Genomic DNA, 22,038 nt, shown 5'->3' with positions numbered 1-22,038 from the left:
TCACTCTGATGTAGAAGCTGTTCTTATTTTTGGAGCTAAATGTAAGTTTATTGGAACAAAGTAGAAAGATGTTTGGCCCCTAACAGTGTTGAACTTGGTCTTCATTGCCTTGGACACTTCATGGTGACTTGAGTTCCTGAAGGGAGAAAGTTTTCAATTTTCTTGTGCTGACATACTTCACCTTAAATCATATAGACCAGTTAAGTGTTCCCTAGGTTTAAACTTTGGCTTGTGTTAAGGTAACTTATCTCATTGGGATCTCATTATTAAAATACAAAATTAGGATAAGTTTTGCCATGAAAAATTGTCAACATTTCAGGTCAAAGACCCTTTATCAGAGCTGAAAAGGAAACAAAAGAAGTTTATAAAGCTGCAGGGAAGGTTGGGGAGGGGGTGGCTCCAACTGGGCTGACCATGGAGATAAGACGTAAATAGGTTATCTGGTCATCGAGTGAGAACATAGACAAAAGAATATGGGAGTTGTGAAATGCAGAGCCTGAGAACATGCAAGGCAGGTCACGCTGGACATGTCTTGCACTCCCAGAGAGGATAAAAAAAACAAAACTGAACTAATTACAGCTGGACGACTGATACAGATCGAGAAATCAAGACCCCGTCCTTGCCTTCCAACCCACCAGCCTCTATAATCAACAAGTCATTCTCTGCTATTTCTGCCACCTTCGAAGAGTTTCCACCACAAGATACATCTTCTCCTCTTGTCCCCTTTCAGCATCTTGCGGGGATTGTTCCTTTCTTATCTCCAGGGTCCACTGTTCCATTCCCACCAACCACCCCAATTCTTACGACATTTTCCCATGCAACCACAGGCAATACAACACTTGTCTTTTCACCTCTTCCCTACCCAAACAGCCCTTCCAGGTGAAACAGTGATTCACTTGCACTTCCAGTCTAGGTGATTCCTTTGTAGAACACCTGCGTTCAGTCCACAAGGGTGACCCTGACCATCCTGTTGCCTACCACTATGGTTCCCCTTCCCACTCCCACACTAATCTATTGGTCTGTGGCCACCTGTACTGTTACAGTGAGGCCCAACACAAGCTTGAGGAACAGTAACCTCATTTTCCCTCTGGGCACGTTACAGTCTTCTGGACTCAATATTGAATTCTGCAACTTCAAGTAACTCGATTTCTCCATCTGTATCAGTTGTCCATCTGTGATATTAGGCCATCTTGTTTTACTTTTCCTTTTTTTTTCCTCTCTGGGAGTGGAGGACACGTCCAGTCAAACCTGCTGGGCATGTCCTCTTGCTCTGCATTTCGTAGCTTCTATATTCTTTTGTCTAGTTCTCACTCTCTCACTGCTTCTATCCACTCATTGACAAGATAACCTTGTTTACAGCTTACCTCGTGGTCACCCTGGTTTTACCCAATCAGAGGTGCCCTACTCCCCAACCCTCACTGTAGCTTCACAAGCTTCTTTTGACTCCTTCCCACTTCTGACAAAGGGTCTCTAACCTGAAACATCGGCTCTGTTTCTCTTCCCACACACGCTGAGTATTTCTAGCATTTTCTGCTTTTGTTTTAGATTTCTAACATCTGCAGTATTTTGATTTTCAAAGTTCTACTGTGGCTTGCTGACTTAATCATTATCCAGTAATTCCTGCTGGATTACCTGTGGTACAATCTTTGTGACTGTAACTTGATTTACAAAACAAAATAAAACTCAGGGGAGTCACGATAGGGTACAGGAACCGTGGTGTACAAAGGCTATAATAAATCTAGTCAAAAGGAAAAGAAAAGCTTACAAAAGGTTCAGAGAGTTGGGTAATGTTAGAGATCTGGAAGAGTATAAGGCTAAAAAGAAGGAGTTTAAGAAGGAAATTAGGAGAGCCAGAAGGGGACATGAGAAGGCCTTGGTGGGCAGGATTAAGGAAAACCCCAAGGCATTCTACAGGTATGTGAAGAGCAAGAGGATAAGATGCAAAAGAATAGGGCCTATCAAGTGCAGCAGTGGGAAAGTGTGTATGGATCCGGAAGAAATAGCGGAGGTACTTAGTGAATACTGATGTGAAGTATTCATTATGGAAAAAGATCTGGGTGATTATAGTGAGGACCTGCAGCAGGCTGACAAGCTTGGGCATGTAGATATTAAGAAAGAGGAGGTGCTGGAACTTTTGGAAAGCATCAAGTTGGATAAGTTGCCGGGACCAGGTGAGACGTACCCCAGGCTGCTGTGGGAGGCGAGGGAGGAGATTGCGGAGCCTCTGACAATGATTTTTGCATCATCAATGGAGATGGGAGACGTTCCAGAAGATTGGAGGGTTGCACATGTTGTTCCCTTATTAAAGAAAGGGAGTAGAGATAGCCCAGGAAATTATAGACCGGTGAGTCTTACCTCAGTGGTTGGTAAGCTGATGGAGAAGATCCTGAATGGCAGGATTTGTGAACATTTGGAGAGGTATAATATGATTAGAAATAGACAGCATGGCTTTGTCAAGGGCAGGTCCTGCCTTACAAGCCTGATTGAATTTTTGAGGATGTAACTAAACACATCGATGAAGGGAGAGCAGTAGATGTAGTGTATATGGATTTCAGCAAGTCATTTGATAAGGTACCCCATGCAAGGCTTATTGAGAAAGTAAGGAGGCATGGGAACCAAGGGGACATTGCACTGTGGATCCAGAACTGGCTGGCTCACAAAAGGCAAAGAGCGGTTGTTGAAGGGTTGTATTCTGCATGGAGGTTGATGACCAGTGGTCTACTTCAGGGATCTGTTCTGGGACCCTTACTCTTTGTGATTTTTTATAAATGACCTGGATGAGGAAGTGGAGGGATGGGTTAGTAAGTTTGCGGATGACACAAAGGTTGGATGTGTAGTGGATAGTATAGAGGGCTGTCAGAGGTTACAGCGGGACAAAGATAGGATGCAAAGCTGGGCTGAGAAGTGGCAGATGGAGTTCAACCCAGATAAGTGTGAAGTGGTTCATTTTGGTAGGTCAAATATGATGGCAGAGTATAGTATTAATGGCAGTATTCTTGGCAGTGTGGAGGATCAGAGGGATCTTGGGGTCCGAGTCCATAGGACACTCAAAGCAGCTGCGCAGGTTGACTCTGTGGTTAAGAAGGCATATGGTGTATTGTCCTTCATCAATCGTGGAATTGAATTTAGGAGCCGAGAGGTATTGTTGCAGCTGTATAGGACCCAGTTCAGACCCCACTTGGAGTACTATGCTCAGTTCTGGTCGCCTTACTACAGGAAGGATGTGGAAGCCATAGAGAGGGTGCAGAGGAGATTTACAAGGATGCTGCCTGGAATGCGGAGCATGCCTTATAAAAGCAGGTTGAGGGAACTCAGCCTTTTCTCCTTGGAGCAACGGAGGATGGGGGGGGGAACCTGATAGAGGTATATAAGATGATGAGAGGCATTGATTGGGTAGATAGTCAAAGGCTTTTCCCCAGGGCTGAAATGGTTGCCACAAGAGGACATAGGTTTAAGGTGCTGGGGAGTAGGTATAGGGGAGATGTCAGGGGTAAGTGCGTGGAATAGGCTACCGGCAACGGTGGTGGAAGCGGATACGATAGGGTCTTTTAAGAGACTTTTGGATAGGTACATGGAGCTGAGAAAACTAGAGGGCTATGGGTAAGCCTAGTAATTTCTTTTTGTTTTCTTTTTCAATCTTTTTATTTGTTTCCAAATTAATACAGATTAATATTTAACATTGATGTTTGTACATGTAATACAAAGAGATCGGGAGAACAATCATGGCATAGATAATCATAAAGAGTAGTAAAATATAAAAAAAACTGTAGATCCCACAATCTCTTAGTAAATGAGTATAATATACAAGAAAGGAAAGAAAAAGATGTATTGTGTATATAAAAGAAAGGGAAAAAAATCCCCAAATCAATAAGAAAAATTATAAACACTATATCAAACCAAACTGAAAAAGAATAGTAACTTCTCAGGTGGGGACATGTTCGGCACAGCTTTGTGGGCCGAAGGGCCTGAATTGTGCTGTAGGTTTTCTATGTTTCTATGTGCTGTTTTGATATTAGATTTTGAGTATTTTAATTCTTTTATTGCTGATTTTCCAGCATGATATTTAAGGTCCTCCAGAGGAGAAATTTGCCTGTGCACACCAGTACTAAATGTATTTCAGGATGTCAGCCCTAGTGGAAATGATTGTGTGGTGGTGAGAAGAACTGGTAGGTCAGACTCTTTATCCATTTAACACCAACGACCAAAGACAAATCTCCCTCCTGGTAGTTCAGTAAACCACATCTTCAATTAAAGCAAAAACTTTTCTAAGGGCTCAGTGCATTCAAGCATCAATGAAACTTGGTTATAGGGAATTCTTCCATTCCAGGACTTCCCATTGATACAAGAACGTCGAACAGTATGTATAGTTAGTTGGTTTCAACTAGGTTAGAAATATAGCTGAAATCATATTGACATAGAACTGCACAACACAGGACAGACCATTTGGCCCACGATGTTGTGCTGACCTTGATGCTGATTTATGGTAAATGTCCTCCTCCTGTGTATCATCCATATTCCTCCATTCCTTTCGTATTTGTATGTCTATCTAAAATCCTCTTAAACTCTACCCAACCGCCTGATTCCACTACTACCCCTGGTAACTCATTCCAGGCAAGTAACCCATATTGGCCAGGATTCTCCATTTTGGTTGCTATGCAGCCATAATTCCTGGAGGTGGATGGTGTGTGATTGCTGGATTTGGCTGAGTTGAAGTGGTCTCATGCTCCTTCTGACAGCTCATCATGGGTGCCATTCATGGTCATTTGAGTGAGGTATGAGGTCTGCACACATCTACAGAAATGTGTTGTTTTCAGGATTGGTGAAGAGAGTGAGGAGATAAAATTGGAAGGAAAAAGTAGCAAACGTTGTTTTGGAAACATCATAATTCCCAACAGATTGCTCGGGCATGATAGAGATTTCTGCATCTTTGTTGGCTGCAGGTGAGATACCAGATGACTGGAGGCTAGCAAATGTGGCTCCTTTATTCAAGCAGGGCAGCGGGGATAGGCCAGGTAATTATAAGCTAGTGGTAGGGAAATTATTGGAAAAACTTCCAAAGGTCAGTATTTACACTTGGAAAGCAGGGATTGATTAGGGATAGAATTATTTTGTTTTGGAAAATCCTGTCTCTCTAATTTGAATTTTTTTGAAGAGGTAACTAAATATATTGATGAGGGCAGTGCAGTAAATATTGTCTACGTGAACTTTAGTTAGACCATTATGGGTCCCTTATAATAGGTTAGTCCAAAGTTTTAGAGGATGGGATCCAGGTCAAGCTGGTGAATTGGATCCAAAATTGGTTTGGCAATAGGAGGCAGAGAGTAGTTGTGGAGGGTTGCTTTTCTTAATAGATGTCTGTGACCACTGGTGTACCACAGGGATCGGTGCTGGGATCCTTGATGTTTGTGACATAAACTAACGACTTGGATGTGAATGTAGGCGGTATGATTAGTAAGTTTGCAGATGAAGCCAAAACTTGTGGTGTTGTAGATAGTGATGCAGATTGTCTTGGGCTACAGAATGATATTTATCAGCTGGAAAGTTGAATGAAGCAATGTGAAGTGATGCATTTTGACAGGTCAAATAATGGTAGGACGTGCACAGTAAATGGTAGGGCCCTAGGGAGTGTTGATGAACAAATGGCAGCATGGGTAGATGGGGTGGTAAAGAAGGCATGTGGCATGCTTTCCTTTATCAGCCGTGCATAGATTATGTGCAGGGATGTCATGTCACAGCTTTACAAAACATTGGTTAGGCCACACATGGAGTATTGTGCAGTTCTAATCACCACATAGAGGAAGGATGTGATTGTGCTGGAGAGGGTGCAGCAGAGATTCACCAGGATGTTGCCTGGATTGAAAGATTTCAGTTACGAGAGACTGGAAAGGCTGGACTTGTTGTCCCTGGAGCGGGGGAGCTGAGGGGTGACCTGATAGAAGTGTGTAAAGTTACAAGGGAGAACAGGTAGCATTGATAGTGAGAATCTTTTCTCATGGTGGGTGTGTTGAAAATGAGGGTATAGGTTTAAGGTGAGAGGTATAAGGTTCAGGGGGGATCTAAAGAGTTTTTTCACACAGAGAGAGTAGTTGAACTCCTGGATGCATTGTCTGACGGGGTGGTGGAGGCAAAAACTCTCACAACATTTAAGAAGTATCTAGACAAGCTCCTGAATTACCAAGGCATGGAAGGCTATGAACCAATGGCTCTAGTATAGATAAGTGGAATGGTTGCATGGACTCCATAAGTCATGTCACTGATATCACCTTTCGGCATTGTCTGTAATGGTTATTCGTGGTCTACTGTTTTGTCAATGTATTTCAGAGTTGGTTTTATTGAAAGGTTAACTTTTTATTTTGCTGTGTTTCATCATTAGCAGTGGTTTCACAGCACTTCACATACAGAATTGTTGGTCACGAATGAACATAATGGATCAGTTTGTTAAAGTGAACTGTAGCTAGCTCTAGCGAAACCACTTCCACTCCTCTGTTCAGTGTCAGGATGTAATTTGAAAGGCTTATGTAACCAATAAACCTTATAATCCATAAGAAATGGTCAGTGAAATGAGCAGATGGCATTGTAAAAAGCTTTCAGTGTGCTGCATTAATCCTCTGTGTTTTGGAGTATAAAATCTCCCCGGATTTTCACTTGGTTCTTTTTCCCTGAAGAGTCTTGGAGGGCTGCGAATCTTCCATTTAATATGACCTTTCCTTGAGCAACACTTGGGATGTGCTTCCTCTTTGATTAAATTAGAAAATAAACAACATTTCAAACTAGAGAATATACATTTCCTTTTTAAGTAAAAGGGTAAGTTTATCATGCTCCTTCTCTTTGCCAATGATATCTAAACCTGGTGTCCTGTTTAGCAGAAAATGAACTTAATGTGGCTAAGGCAAGACCACCTATTTCCAATTCTACAATATAACCTGCTTCCAAATTTATCTCATCCACACTGTCACAGAATCCGCCATCCCATCCTGCTGCTCACTGACAGAGTATTGCCCTTAAGCTACTACTCATAGCCATTAAACCATAAGGTACAGGAGCAGAATTAGGCCATTTGGCCCATCAAGTCTGCTCTGCCATTCAATCATGGTGTTTTTTTTTAACCCCATTCTCCTGCCTTCTCCCTGTAACTCTTAACTCCATTACAAATCTAGAACCTATCAATCTCTGCCTTAAGTACACCCAATGTCTTGGCCTCCACCACCCTCCGTGGCAACGAATTCCACAGATTCACTGCCCTCTGACTGAAGAAATTCCTCCTCACCTCAGTGTTAAAGGGACATCCCTCTATTCTGAGGCTGTGCCCTTGGATCCTAGACTCTAATGGAAACATGCTCTCCACGTCTACTCTATCCAGGCCTTTTAGTATCCAGTAGTTTTCAATGACACCACCCCCCCCCCCCCCACCCCCATCCAGTTTTAAGATTGTTTTTAAAATCCCTCCTCTCTATCTCTGTAATTCTGTAATCTTCTCTGGTTCTGTAATTTCAAGGATAATTGTCTCTCTAATTCTAGCCTCCATATTTAATCATTGTCAACTGTGCTTTCAGCCCCAAGCTCTGGGATTCACTGTCTGTCTTTGCACCGCTCTTTCCTTTAAGATGCTCCATAAAATTTGCGCCTTTGACCGAACATTTATTCATCCGCCCTAAAATCTCCTTATTTGAATCTGCATTAATATCTCCTCTTGTGAAGTGTCTTGGGACATTTTCACTATGAGTGCCATTCACAAATATAGTTATTATAACCATATTGTTCCATAGCTACAGTTACTATAATTCAAAAATGCTGGGAGCTCTCAGCTGATCAGGCAGCGTCTGTGGGCGTAGAGTCAATATTTCAGGTCAAAGACCTTGTCAGAACTGGGAAGGAGAGAAAATAAGTATCAAGCTGCATGGAGGGTGTGGATAGGAGAAAGGGAATATCTCTGAGGAGACACAAGAGACTGCAGATGCTGGAATATGTAGCAAAAATCAAACTGCTGGAGGAACTCAGCAGGTCAGGTAGTCGATATTTGGGGTCAAGACCCTTCATTTGGACTTTCTCTGAGGCCAGGGTTACCCTGGGGATAAGTTGTAAACTAGATCATCTGGTCGATAGATTAATGAGAAGTGTTTTGTTCATTTAAAAACTATAGGATAGAGCAGTTGGAGAGTGCGAACACAGGCTGAGGAATGCAAGAGTTCCGAAATTCAGGCTACAGGATGTGTCCAGCAGATTAGGTCGTACTAATGGAGAGAGAAATTTAAAGCTTCTCCCTGGGTCCTGAAGTTGTAACTAGCCAAGTCTCCAACATATATATCTGACATTATATCTACATTATTAACCTACATGTTATCTGCATCTTTTGTGACTTGCTTGATGAATCTTGCTTGATCTAGATGCATGCTAATGCTACAAAATAACTACATATGTATATCAGAATTGAGAAGTCTACACAGTGTGTACTTTCCTTTGTTTGACCATGGGGCAATGCTGGTTTCATGGATGCAAAGCAAAAATGTTAGCTAGGGATGAAAGGAGTTTAACTACAGAATTTCCAAATTATCAGTCTTTGATTACACAGTGTGCATCCTAACCCATACAGAGAAAAAGAATCCTTTCAAACAGGATATCAGACTAAAGGCCTCTGCCCCTACCTGCATATTTCCAATCCTTGGGTAGCTGTTGCTTCATGTTCCCTGTACCTTCTGCTACACTATTCACTGCTCGTTAGACTTCTCTCTGCTCTATGTATTAGTTCCCTCTATCTTTCCATTTTTGGCCTTCCTTTTTAAAAATCTCATTAAAACCAGTTTGTCCAGCCACTTTCTCCCTTCCCACTTTATCCATTTCCCCTCCAGCAAACATCTGCTGTCTTTGAATAATGATTATTAGTATATTACAGTTAGATGTGATGGCTAGGTTCTTCCTAAGGACAGAATTGACACTAAAAAAAAGTTGCCTACGGTACTAAAATAGAAACGGTTGTTTGAGATTTACCATATGAAACCGCAGTTATGACCTGGGACAAATTGTTTTGTCCAGCAGAACTTTATTACAGATTGTGTTCAGAAGTGAAATGATATAAGCTAAATATTAGAGAGATGCCCCATAAAGTCCTAAAGTCTAAAGCAGAAAAATCTCCAAGATATAAATCTGATAGTACAAAACATATTGTTAAACCACAAGCAGTTAGTCGCATTCCATAACTGGCATTTGTGTTCTCTGAAGTGTTGAAACCACAGTGGTATTTAATCTCTTGTGCCTTGGATTAATCTCAAAACATTTCAGTTCAGCTCTGATCCACATAGTCAGCCAGAATATTTTTATAGAAGGAGCTCCAGTCTTAATTCTTTTTTCACTTCTTTGGAAAGCTTTGGATTATAAAACACTCATTCTGCCACAGCTGGAGCATTGTGTCCATATGGGCACGGCATTTCGTGAAAGATGTAAAGGCTTTAAAGAGGGTACAGATGAGATTTATTAAAATGACCACAGGGACTGCAAGGAGATCTGACAGAGATATTTAAAATCATAAAGGGTATAGAACAAAGTAGATGGAGTGAAGCAGTTCTTATTGGCAGAAGAGTCAAGGACCAGGGGACGTAGAATGAAAATGATTAGGCAAAGACCCAGAAGTGACATGGGGAGAAGGTTTTTTTAAACTCAGGATCTGGAATGTACTGTCAGGTTTAGTAGTGGGGACACATTCAGTTGTAGTGTTCAGAAGGCAGCTGGATAGGTATCTGAAAGGAAAGAATTCTGAGGGCAAAGGGGAGAGGACAGAGGAGTGTGGGACTAGCTGGAGTGCTCTTGCATAAAGCCAATACAGAGTTGATGGGCTGAATGGTCTTCCTCTGTTCTTGTACCATTTTATGATTCCACTTGGACCTCAACCCAATTCTCAATGTACATGTTTGTGCTTAGTTGATGAACACCTGCAGGTTTTTTAACCAGAGATGCATCACAAGTGAGTAAGGTTTTCACGAGATGGTGGCATCCAGTTGTGCATTTTCTAATTGACATCTTTCACCACATGAGGATTTTGAGTCTCATTGTAGAACCCTAACTGCCAATTTGCCCATTGTCTTAACCTAGTATTGCTGAGGTACAGATTCACAGATACCACTCACCTCTCCAATAACCAGTTTAGGTGTCATTCTTTTTAATCCAGTGTGTTGATAAGGTCTTTCATTGTGTGGGATATAACAGCTCATGGAATGCTCTTTCCTCCTGATAGACCAACATAAGCTCTTCCAGCAGGATAGTTATCTGGAGAGAGAGCCTTTCTAACCGATATCCTGACTGACATCCACTAATTCACCACGGACCTAAATTTTGGGTCTTTCTGCACTGTTTGCTTTTTTTTGTCCGTATACTTTGAACCACTAGAAAATTATGGGAGCTACCAGTACATAATTAAGAAAAGAAGAAATATTTACTTTTAAGAAACTCAGGAGACGTGATTAGCTTGCCCTGTAAGTTCACCAGATGCGATTTTAAAATTCCAGCTGTAAGGGTACAAGCAATGTTAATTCACATGAAATAAATAATGAGAACAATTTATTTTGTGCTGTAAGCTAATCACATTTAATTAAAATTTAACAATGAACCTTTGGGTATAATTATGTGTATTCAAAACAACAACTTGCATTCATTTTACGTTTTTATCATGGAAAAACATCTGATGCTCCATGGAAAAGTCACCCGCAGAAAAATGGATGTCAGCACAAAGAAGGAGATATTTGGAGGTAGAGATTTGGTCTCAAGGAAGGCTTTAAATGGGTGTGCGAGGGGAGGGGATGGTGGTGGTGGGAGAGGCTGTGCAGTTTAGGGAGGGAATTCCCAGCATGCACAGCCTAGATTGTTGAATGTATTGAAATAGAAATTTATCCTTGTGCATGTGCAAAGCACATGATAAAATATGTGTTATATATGCTCATCTTCTGAGCTTCAGTTCCTCTGAAGTCAATAGAAGCAAATTTCTGAAGCAATCTACGATGGATATGTGTTAATGTGTTAGCGTACGCAGGCAAGGACAGCTGTCTGTTAATGGAATGAAGGATCCAAGGGCACATTGTAGCAACTGTTAGGGAAGTAAATTGGAAGAACTGTTAGACATACTTGCTTTCTCTGGGTGATCCCTGCAATAGGGTATAACACGGAATAGTAATGACAAGCTTAGTGCATATCAGTGAAAATCAATCTGTCTTGATTTTCGCAGAGACCACCAGATTTCAAAGGAAACAGGCTGTGCTCAATAGACATTACGACCAGGCAGACGGTCCTAATAGTGCAATTTGGAATGAATGGCGCTGGTATTATATTTCTCTTTGAGGCCCCGAGCAGGGGAAGCTTCCATCTGGTCATTCACAGAATGCTGGGGGTTGGGGTGAACCAAGCTACTCTGCAGCTGTGGTAGACTCTCAATTACCCTGAGTTTTAGAGTTTCCAAGCTGGAGGGACTCCAGCAATGTTGGCAGCTGTCAGATGCAGGAAGCTGCACTCTAACTGTACCACTAATTCGTGAACAATGCTATGAAAGGCCATTTCAAAATGTTTCTCACAAAAGACACACATTTTTGTGACAAGGACGTTTGTTAATTTTTATGCAAATGATAGTTGGCTTATAGATGACTGCAGCATTTGGAAGCTAATATGATTCATTCAGCACTGTTGTCTCAGATTTCTGGTGACCATTGCACACAGGAAATGCGGATTCACTAATCTGTTATTGTATATGAAATAAAATTATAGTAATACACATGGTGAGCAGGATATTTTACATTTCCAGTATGCAGCCATGTAGAATGCTGTGACAACAATAGCCATGGAAGCTCCATCTGCTCTGAAGTTTGTTGTACATCCTCCACTGCCCCTCGACTAAATATATCACAACTTTTACATTATATTTATACATGCTTATTTATGAAAAAGTGACTGTCAAGAAATTCATCCTTGATTGGTAACACACAACATAGTGGTGCTGTTGATTTCTACTCTGCCTCTGAAATGTTCTACCAAATTCATAAAATGTTTAAAAAAATAAAATGAAACTATTTCTGTATCTAAAGATATATAACAAAATAAATGTGTGTCCTGCGCACAGCTCAGTAACGAAACAACTTAGAAATCTGAAGTTTTGTATGTAAGTTAGGTATAGCATTATTCTTTGTTTCCGAAAGAACCCCATAGAAGGACTTCCAGTGCTCAAAGGGGGCCTAACTTTCCCCATTGAAAATTGCTGATTTTTTTTTCCAGATCTATTTTTGAGGTATGTTGCTGAGATTCCCTTTTGAGTTGGTTGTTTTAAAATTGAGTTTATTTGTCTCAGTTCAAAATTATATCCATATTGCCTTGCCGAAAAAGAATGAGATATTGTAGAGTGCCATAAGAACGATATGTATGTCCCGTGCATAGCTCAGTAACAAAGCATCCTGAAAATCTGAAACTTTGCATGCAAGTTAGGTTTAGCATAAGGATGTGCAATGCACCTTCATTGCCCAAAGGGGGCCTAATTTTAATTTTACCCATTGGAAATTGAGCTTGTTTTTAGATCTAATTTTGAGGTTCTACATATTTGGGTGGACCTGACCTAAGTACTTTTGGTGTACCTGAATCACAAAGAGAAACTGAACATTTGTGCACTAAGTTTCTGCGGGAGACCAGCTGTGATTTAAACCAATGAGATGAATGTATCCCAGAGAAAGAACCAAGTTAAATGAGATACCAAAGAAATGCTTCAGATAATATTATAGAAGGTGCTTACAGTGATCAAAGAAGCATTTTGTTTAGGATGCTTCTGGTAGAACAGGAGGAACTTTCCTCATTACTACTTTCGGCTAAAGTTACATTATGCTACTTTCGGCTCAAGTTCCAAGACAAAATGTGATTGACCTGGACGTGGCATAATCAGACAGTGCTTCAACACTTTTGTCAGTAGAAAACTGCGCATTTGGCTTTTAAACTCCCTTTAAATTTGTCAGATGTGGAGACTCCAACATGTAACATTGGCTGGGGAACTGCAAAGGAAAAAAGTTCTTAAATATTGTAAACTTATTGACTGGAAGGAGTGTACGATGGTTCACAAAGCAGTCACTGCAGCATTAGATCGAACATTGCAAGATCTTAGACACGATAATAAATTAATAGGAGGTGTTGCCTTGATGCTATTTGGAGATTTTCATCAAATTACCAGTACTTCCATGAAGTCCTAAAGTAGATGAATTGAAAGCCTGTATTAATGCATCATATATTTGGGAAAATGTTAAATGATTACACTTGGAAACCAATATGAGTGTGCATCTGACAGGCAATCCATCTATGAGAGAGTTTGCTTCAAATTTACTTAAATTAGGAAATGGGGAAATTAAAATGAAGATTCAACAGAAAAATCTGGTGAAAATTTGATGAAAAACTTGGGCCAAATTGTTATATCACTTCATGATCTGATGCAAGCTGTTTTCCCTAATGTCACTCAATACTATTTGAATTATTAATGGTTGTGTGAAAAAAGCAATTTAGCACCAAAAAATGACGCAGCACAGGCCATGAGTAAAGATCTCTTTTGAAGCTTTCAGGACAACCTGTACAATATATGTCTATTGACAGTGTGACAGATATTGACGAGGCTGTACATTTTCCTGTTGAATTTTTAAATTCTCTTTTACTGCCTGGTGTGCCCTTGCATAATCTTGAACTAAAAGGAGCTCCAATGATGCTACTCAGAAACTTGGATCCACCAATACTACGCAATGGCAAAAGGTTATTAGTTCAAAAAGTACTACCACATGTAATTGTGGCTACAATAATGACTGGTAATGCTGTTGGGGAAAATGTCTTCATCCCCTGGATACCAGTTATCCCATCTGCTCTACCTTTTCAATTCAAGTGATTTCAGTTCCCTGTTCAATTAAGTTTTGCTATAAGCATTAAAAAAGTACGAGGGCAGTCACTGAAAGTTGTTGGCCTTAATCCTGAAACTCAGTTATACACTGGAGATAAAAATATCTTACTTTTACACTAGATTCGAAAGAAAGAAATATAATTTATTTTGCAGCATTACGTATTGTGAAAAGGTACATACCTACTTAAAGAGAACTATATTAAATGCAAATTTTGTATACATATTTATTTTAAGTGTGTTTTATTGGTAATTTTAGTTAAACTATGTAATTTTAACCCCCTAATTATATTATTGACGGAATAATTATAAATTTGTTTTATTTCATTTACAAGGAGTGTTATAAAACCCGATTGCATGGAAATAAATGCAAACATCATGAGTGCCAGCATAATAACCTGAGCAACACCGAGAGCAGCAGCTAGGTAGTAAATGAATTTAAAATTATCTTTTAAGATTTTATCTTTCTCTTCAATTTTGGTGGGGATTGGAGAGGCATTTGAATGGTTCATTACATACCAAATGATGATTAAACTGCCATCTTTATATTTGGATGAGAATATAGTACAGAGGAAAGAAAGAATTGGAATTTAGATAATGAGGGAGGAAAATGAACCTAGATTATAGTGTTAATGTTAATATTTAGTTATGTGGGATAAGGTTCCTGATTTGTTTTCCACATCCAAGCTATTTCTTTTCTGTGAGAAAGTAACTGGCAGTACCAGTTTTATATACACTCTCCTGACTTATGTAGGTTTATTGAGTAGTAATGTAAAGGATTTAGTGGGGACCACTTACTAAAGCAGAGATAACCACTCTTAAGATTTTCTGAAAAAATGTTATTGCAATTCAACTCTAGGTTACGTGCATCGCGTGTTAGTTTCTAATGAGTTTGTGCATTGATTTTGATGTGAACCACTGTCACAAACTTCAAAGAAAAGTACTAGTTGTTAAAATGATATAGTAGCTTATTCTGAGGTTTGTATAATATTTAAATGATAGTTATCTTGTGAATTTCATTGAGGACATTAACCAAATAAATTTGTGAATTGTGGTACTTTGTTCCTCTCAGTGGTTACTGATTTTATTTATTCTGTTGCGTGTCAGCCTTAATTCAGAGGGAATTAAAGATATGGGCATTTAGCCTAGGCAGTGGAGTACTGAGGGATGTCTTGTTGCTAGAGGTATGGAAGAAGTTTTTAACCTACTCCTTGGGACATTGTCTATTTTCTTCATTGGTTATAAAATATGTGGCTAAAGTTTGTCCTTAATTTTTATTTCACTTCTATTTATGGAGATATGCTGTGGACAAATTGGCTATTGTGTTTCCATAAGATAAGATATCTTTATTAGTCACACGTACATCAAAACACACAGTGAAATGCATCTTTTGTGTGGAGTGTTCTGGGGGCAGCCCGCAAGTGTCGCCACGCTTCCGGCGCCAACATAGCATGCAAAGGTACATAAGGTACAAAAGCATAGAATACTTCAAAAGTAATACAGTCTGATTGAATGTGCCTTGGTACATCGTAAGATTGTGAAAAATTCATGATGCCTAAAATTACTCTTTTTATAATGTACGAGTACATGAAGATTGTACTTTGTCCAATAGTTCTAAATTTCAGCACAGTTTTAGGCTGATTGGTTTGAGGATATGTTTAGTTGGATCTATGTTTAATGTAATATGCTGGAATTAATTTAGTGATGCTCACAATTGTTACTGACAAGATCAAAGACTAATAGAGTGGAAGTGGATATGGTTCAATTTATCCTCGTGTTTTAAGATAAGAACCATCATGTGCAGACGTTTTGTACTTGACAGCTTTGTTACAGTTTTCAGATTGATGTCTGATTTGAGAGGGCATTGCAGTATGTTTGTGTCAGTTTTTGATGATTCTCTCCACTAGTTGTGCTGGATGAATTTGCAGCTGTGCCTTTGATAGGATAGTCAGTATGATTTCTAAATATTGCATTCCTGCCCTGACAATTTCTAATGATTCAATTATACTGTGCCTTTCCATCAAAACAGTGATATCTTTTTGTAATTTTTTTAAAACAAGTCTGCAATTTGTAGTCTTTTTTTTAACCAGTCTTAAAAATATAATAATGGTGAACCACCCAGGTTTGCTTTTTCTTGCCAGTGGAACTAACTCTCAGTAAGTATTGATTTAGCATATGGCAGATTATGAGAGAAGTTTTTAGTATGGCGAGCCTGTATTGGGTTTCCATCCATAATGCATTAAGTTACTTGTTTACAATAATCCTAACCTATGCCCTTATTCCACCTAAACAAAGTAACTTTCTCCAAACCCATCTGACATCTGAGAGCATGTGATTTCTGTTTCTGAATCTGAATCATGTCTACTTGAGCGTTGGTGAATGAGCCTTTGTTATTCTGGTCATGTGCTCCACAATTCTCATCTTTTATTTCCTTCACCTTTTAAAGATCATCCCAAAACTTAGTTCTGTAATCTTGTCTTCATTCTTGTCTGGTCTCTGCTGTATCTCCACTTTTGCTATCCATTATGCTGCCTCCCTTTTGGATGTGGTAGTATAGCGGTTAGGTTGCTAAACTACTCCAGTATGCAGAGGCCTAGATGTTTGATCCAGAGATGCATTCAAATCCCATCATGATAAATGGGGATTTTAAAATCCAGTAATTAAATAAAGTCTAACATGTCCCTCATATTCACTCATCTCCCAGTCCTGTTTCACTGAAAATAATTTTATTTATCATTGCTGGGAATAAGTAGCAGGTTACTTTAGAAAAACAAACTCTGTCCCAATCTATTAAAGTGTGCAATTAGTTTAATAATTACTTTTAGAATAAAAAGCTGCATTCCTAATTTGCTGTCATTAGTGGAATCTACAGAAGCAGGTTATTGACCTTTTCTGGAGTAAAACATGGCTACGATGACTCGCCTGTTATGTGTCCATTGGGAGTATCCTTCTGAAAGATAGCAAAAATGTATTTGAAAACTCAGAATTCGTGACAAGGTAAATGTTTGCACTGGGAACTGGATTGACACAATACAAACCCACTTTTACCACCAGTAGAGAAATCTTTTCATTTTCATTGTATTAATTCATAGACCAGATTAAAATCTAGGTTTCATAAATGAAAGAATAGTGCATTAACTGATGAGCCACTCAATTCTGCAGAGTTGTAATCAAGTTTTTTTTTATTGTCAGCCATGCCCAACATAGTAACAGTTCAATCATTGGTGACAGGGACATGAGCTAGGATGTATTCTTTGTAAGACTAAAATGACAGCTTTGAAAAATATTAATGTTCCTTTTTTTCAGGTGTTTCTTTAGATTATTCATGCTATAAACATGGAAATAGATGATTTGATGTATAGTTAGATTGAAATATATGGTCAGAGTCCCAATTAATAGAGAACAATGGTGGGTACATGAAGTGAGTATGGCACAATTGGTGAGATATAAAATGGATTATAGTCAGAAATTAAATTTATTCTTCTTGTACCACAGCAACAGCTGCAGTCCTATGTGGTGTGGGTCAACTCCCAATTAAAGAAAAAGCCTGGATTGAATCCAGTACAAGACTTGCGGCAAGATCTGCGGGATGGAGTGGTGCTAACTCATCTTGTGGAGATTGTGGGTTAGTATATGCAAGTTGTATTCATCAGAATCTGGACTTGGAACATTTTTAATTCTTTCTTCATGTCCAGATGTTTTGATAATCATGTCTATGTATTGGGATTTACATAGATGGGTTTCTAGCATTTACTAGCTAGATCCTTTCTGTGAAGGACAACAGGAAGACAGTTGTCAGACTCAGAGTTAAAGACCCTGAATATTCTCTCTCCTTTTCCCACTTGTGCAAAAACATTGTTTGGGGCATCTACTACAATACTTTTCAAGAGAGGGAATGCAGTTTCAAAGCCTTGGCAAATAAATTAATTGCAGGAGTATTGCTGTCAGAAGTTGGGTGCCTCCAAGGCAAGTAGACAGAAATCCAAGTTATAACAAAACTGATTTAGGTCTGAGACAACTTGAATGTAGGATATGGTATAGCTCAACCAATTAAGAAGGAAAAGGGCAAAAAAAGACCTCTGGAAGATGTATTTAGAAACCTTTACGGAAAACATTTTTGTCTTAATGTAAAGTTGACATTGCATATTCATTAAAGCAATGTTAACTTTAAGGGCAGTGCTTTATATAAGCTCGTGACTGCAACAGACATCTAGGTTGAGAGTTTGGATTTTTGTGACATAATGTTCCACATGACAGAGACTTCTGTTATTGTGAAGAGATGTCTGTTGATGTTTTTAAGATAATGGGCATTTACCTGTGCTTTTGTTTGACTAGGAGGTTAGAACAGCTGAATATGTTAGAAGTTTAAGGCTTGAGATATTTTGCGCACATCCATACATGTTTTTCAAAAAAAATGCTTTAATATATGAATTTTATTATTTCTAAACATTTGTCTTTTATTCTCTCACAAAGCTGGTGAGCAAATCAGTGATGTTTGCTTCAACCCCCGCAGCCATAAGGAAATGAAAGACAATGTTGAGAAAGTGCTACAGTTCATAGCCTCCAAAAAGATTCGTATGCACCAGACATCAGCTCGTGGTGAGTCTACAACATCTTCCTTTTATTGTAGTGCATTTAAGGTTTAAAAAAAGTTCTAAGGTGCTTCATGAGGTTTGGACAAATGTCCTGACTTGAAGAGGAGTAAAGGAGTAGGGCTGGCCGGAAGCCAGTTTAGAGACCTTGTGTTTGAAGGAGATGTCTAGGCATAAATGCTCAAAGGCTTGAGTGTATGTAGTAAAGCCATGGTCATTCATGGTGATGCAAAGGTAGGGGTTGAGGGCAATCTACAAACAGCAATATTCAGAGGAACTGTGAATTTGCCGGGATGGGGAGGTGCTTGAAAGACTAGAAGTGAGGCAATAAAGTGATGAAAATATTACGGTGCAATTGCTAGGGGAACTGGGAACAAAGGAAAATTTGCAGATAATGGGTAAGTAGGACCTGGTGTAGAATAGGTTGAGGTCTGCCCTTGTTTTAGTTGAGTTGAATTTTTCTGATAATGGATAAAATTATTGGCAGCAATTCTCCTTTTGAGAACAGTAATCCAAAAGCAAAATGCTGCAGATAGTAAAAATATGAAATGAAAATGCTGGAAGTGCATTGAATGACATGAAATATTAAGCCAATTGCCCTCTCCACAGATGCTTTTGAGTTCCTCTGAAAATGCCTGTGTTCCCTGAATGCAAATGTTGTGGCCATGCTCAGGGCACCCAGTTGTGCATTGACCATCTCAGATAGGTATTAGACCATTAGTTGCTTGCCTAATACCAGTTTTAGGCATGGGCTTTGGACATCTGGTTTATTGTCTATCCCTGGGCCGTAAGTACAACACTTCTGTAATTTAATGAGTTGTATATGTAATATTCAGGATGTTGGTGTCCAGATGAATGGGTGCAGTAATGCTATTGGAAAATAGGTGCAAACTGGGAAATTTTTGTAGAATAAAAGGAAATTGCAAATCAGGGGTGAGAGGGATTGGGGAGAATCTGGCTTAGCTTTCAGGGATAGAGCTATCAAAGTAGAGCCTTTGGAAGGAGTAGTCATTAAGATAAAGGTGTCCTAAGTGAGCAGAGTGAACAATTTAGTGTCAGCTAGCAGGGTGGTTAGGTAGACAAACTGGGTGGTCAGCAGTTTGGTTGGAATGTTGTTAAGAGAGATGGAAGTAGATCCCATGGATATTGTGAACACTGATAAGACAGTGTGTGTTCATACTAGGCCAGCTAGTTAGTTGACATTGAGTAATGAGGATATGAATCCATAATCTCAGTTAGTAATGAGGGGAATGATTCTGTCTCATTTGTGCATTATAGAAAGTGTAGAGGGCACAGAGGCTTCAATGGAAGTTGGCAGAGATGTTCTGGACTAGAACTTGATATTTCATGATGGTCACCTTAAAACTGACCCAAGCATTGGTCTGTGATCAATTTGTGTGGCTGCACTTATAGCTGGAAAATGCTGAATGGGCTATTATCCTAAGTGTGATTTCTATGGCAGCTGTTTGATAGTGGCAGGAACACTGACTTAAGCTGATGGATTTATCTTTCTGTAGTCATATTGAGAGTGAATTTTGCAGGTTCCGCCACTATTGTGAATTTTGCATTGCCAAATTTTTAGCAAATGAGGGATCTTCAGGTATGCCAGTTTATTCAAGTTTAATATTGGTGACTGGTGTGAAGCTTTCTCTGACCATAGAGATAATTGACAGCCAACTAAGTAGTCACAAATGTGACTTCATAGCAAGGGCTGCAAGCATAAATCTCGACATTATTCCAATATAGCTGTCAGTGTAAGAGAAGCTGGACCATTCTCATTAATCCCCTTACAATTGAGATATTGTTATGTGAAGAAAATGTTAAGTATAAGTGGGGGGGGGGGGGAAGTCAAGGGATTACTGGAACTAAAAGTTTTAATTTTTCTTGATTGAACAGACATCGTTGAAGGGAACTTGAAATGTGTGATGAGACTGATTTTAGCTCTGGCAGCTCACTTCAAACCATCTGGTGTTAGGTCAGCCAGCCAGAGGTCTGCAGTTCTCCTGGGGAGCAAGTCTGCTGTGCCACTGGATAATCACAGGCCACTTTCTGCAACAGCTATGGTGCAGAGTGCTGCCGCAGCTCTCGCTGAGGCTCGTCAAGATGTTTCGCGGTCTGGGCGGGAGGTATTTCGATACAAACAGGAGTTTCAGAGGTGAGTCAAGGTTCTTTGGTGTTGCATCTGTTCCCTGTGTGATAGCAGGGAATTCAGTGCTACTTCATTGGTGTGTGTGGTGTTTTGATACGGATGTGAAATGTTCCCTACCCCAGAAAAGTCCAATTGCTTTGTGTTCCTTTATGATGGCAATTAAATTCATAAGTATCAGACAAAGGAGATTCCATGCACCTGACAAAATTGAGCAACTACAGAGAATAAATCGACACATTTCTTGCAGCCACTACAACAGGATGCTTTGTGTGTGAAACTGAAATTGCTTTTCTTTGTCCTTTTTCTTTTGCTTTAATAAAATATGCAGACAGAATTAGATCCTCTTGCCTCAGTCACTGAAGTGAGCTGTCTCATGACCGATACAAGCATGTGAGCTACAACCCCACTCAATCCAATTCTTGCTGTACGAAGTAGAGGTTGCTGGTATTGGCAGATTTTCAGAGATGCACTTTTCATCTCAAAAGCCAAATTTAAGGCTGGTGCTTAGGACTGGCCTTTGAGCTCATGTCCTGCACCCAGAGGATCAGTCAGGAAGTGACTGCCCAACATCCTCATCAGCGAAACAGTAAGTAAGATAACTTGCCACTTTCTATATTGAATTAAACGCATCAATGGAAAAAAATATGGCAATGAAAGAAAATTTCTCTTGGCAAAGTTGACAATAAAGCTTCCACAGGTCAAGAATCTGCAAATGTTTTCCTAACTTTGGTATCCTCAAAGCAAGTTAATTCGCAATAACTGTGCAGAACTCATTTCTGCATACAGTCACCATGTTTTCCTGGCTCCCAGAATTAGTGCTAAATTGAGCAGTAGCTGTAATTGCAACCTAGACATAAATTTCCTTAAGTAATTTAAAATCTAAAACTTTGACGATCTTACCCATAGTTATTTGTGCCACAAGATTCCACTCTACTCATTTTTGCCTGTGTTCAGGTATTTCTGTCACTGCTGACACCACACCATTTCACAGCCGATGGACTGAACAGCCAGCCTGTTCCCAGGCCTCAGACTGCTCTGTCTTTGTGTTACAGTCTACCAAGATATGAATAGGCCAGATCACTTAAAATTTCAAAAATGTGAGGAATGAAGTAACTAAAATTCAGTATTATTTTGCACAAAGCAATTTTGGGAGCTTTCCAACTTGGGAATTAGATGTGGTTTTAAACAAAAATGAAAATTCTTTCAATGTGTGTTTTCAGTGTGGTGAGAGCACCAGGTGCAAAATTATAATGATAATTTTAAACCACACTGTGGCTTTGTACGTAACCTAACCTGACAACAAATTTCATGTCATCTCAGTTCGTGATGATAAATCTGATTCTGTCCAATATCACAAGCGCACTACATCCCAACAATGGTTGAAATCTCTACAAACTGTAAATCTGTTT

At 39.5% G+C, this 22,038-nt stretch overlaps 1 protein-coding gene across 6 annotated transcripts in view; it reads left to right on the top strand.

Moving 5' to 3' along the window:
* LOC127583741 (dixin-like) overlaps positions 1-22,038 on the top strand; it is a 115,005-nt gene that overhangs the window by 24,550 nt on the left and 68,417 nt on the right. For 4 of the 6 annotated variants that reach the window (XM_052040035.1, XM_052040034.1, XM_052040037.1 and 1 more), the window contains 3 exons: positions 17,384-17,513; positions 18,362-18,487; positions 20,377-20,635. In XM_052040035.1, coding sequence (XP_051895995.1) covers positions 17,384-17,513; positions 18,362-18,487; positions 20,377-20,635 — 515 coding nt within the window. Of the gene's footprint in view, positions 1-14,223; positions 14,314-17,383; positions 17,514-18,361; positions 18,488-20,376; positions 20,636-22,038 lie in introns of those variants that run through there. The other 2 variants (XM_052040036.1, XM_052040038.1) reach the window with 2 other exon arrangements.

Source organism: Pristis pectinata, chromosome 27 (genome assembly GCF_009764475.1).
Source record: "Pristis pectinata isolate sPriPec2 chromosome 27, sPriPec2.1.pri, whole genome shotgun sequence".
NCBI lineage: Eukaryota > Metazoa > Chordata > Chondrichthyes > Rhinopristiformes > Pristidae > Pristis > Pristis pectinata.
This window is presented reverse-complemented; position numbering and strand designations above follow the sequence as displayed.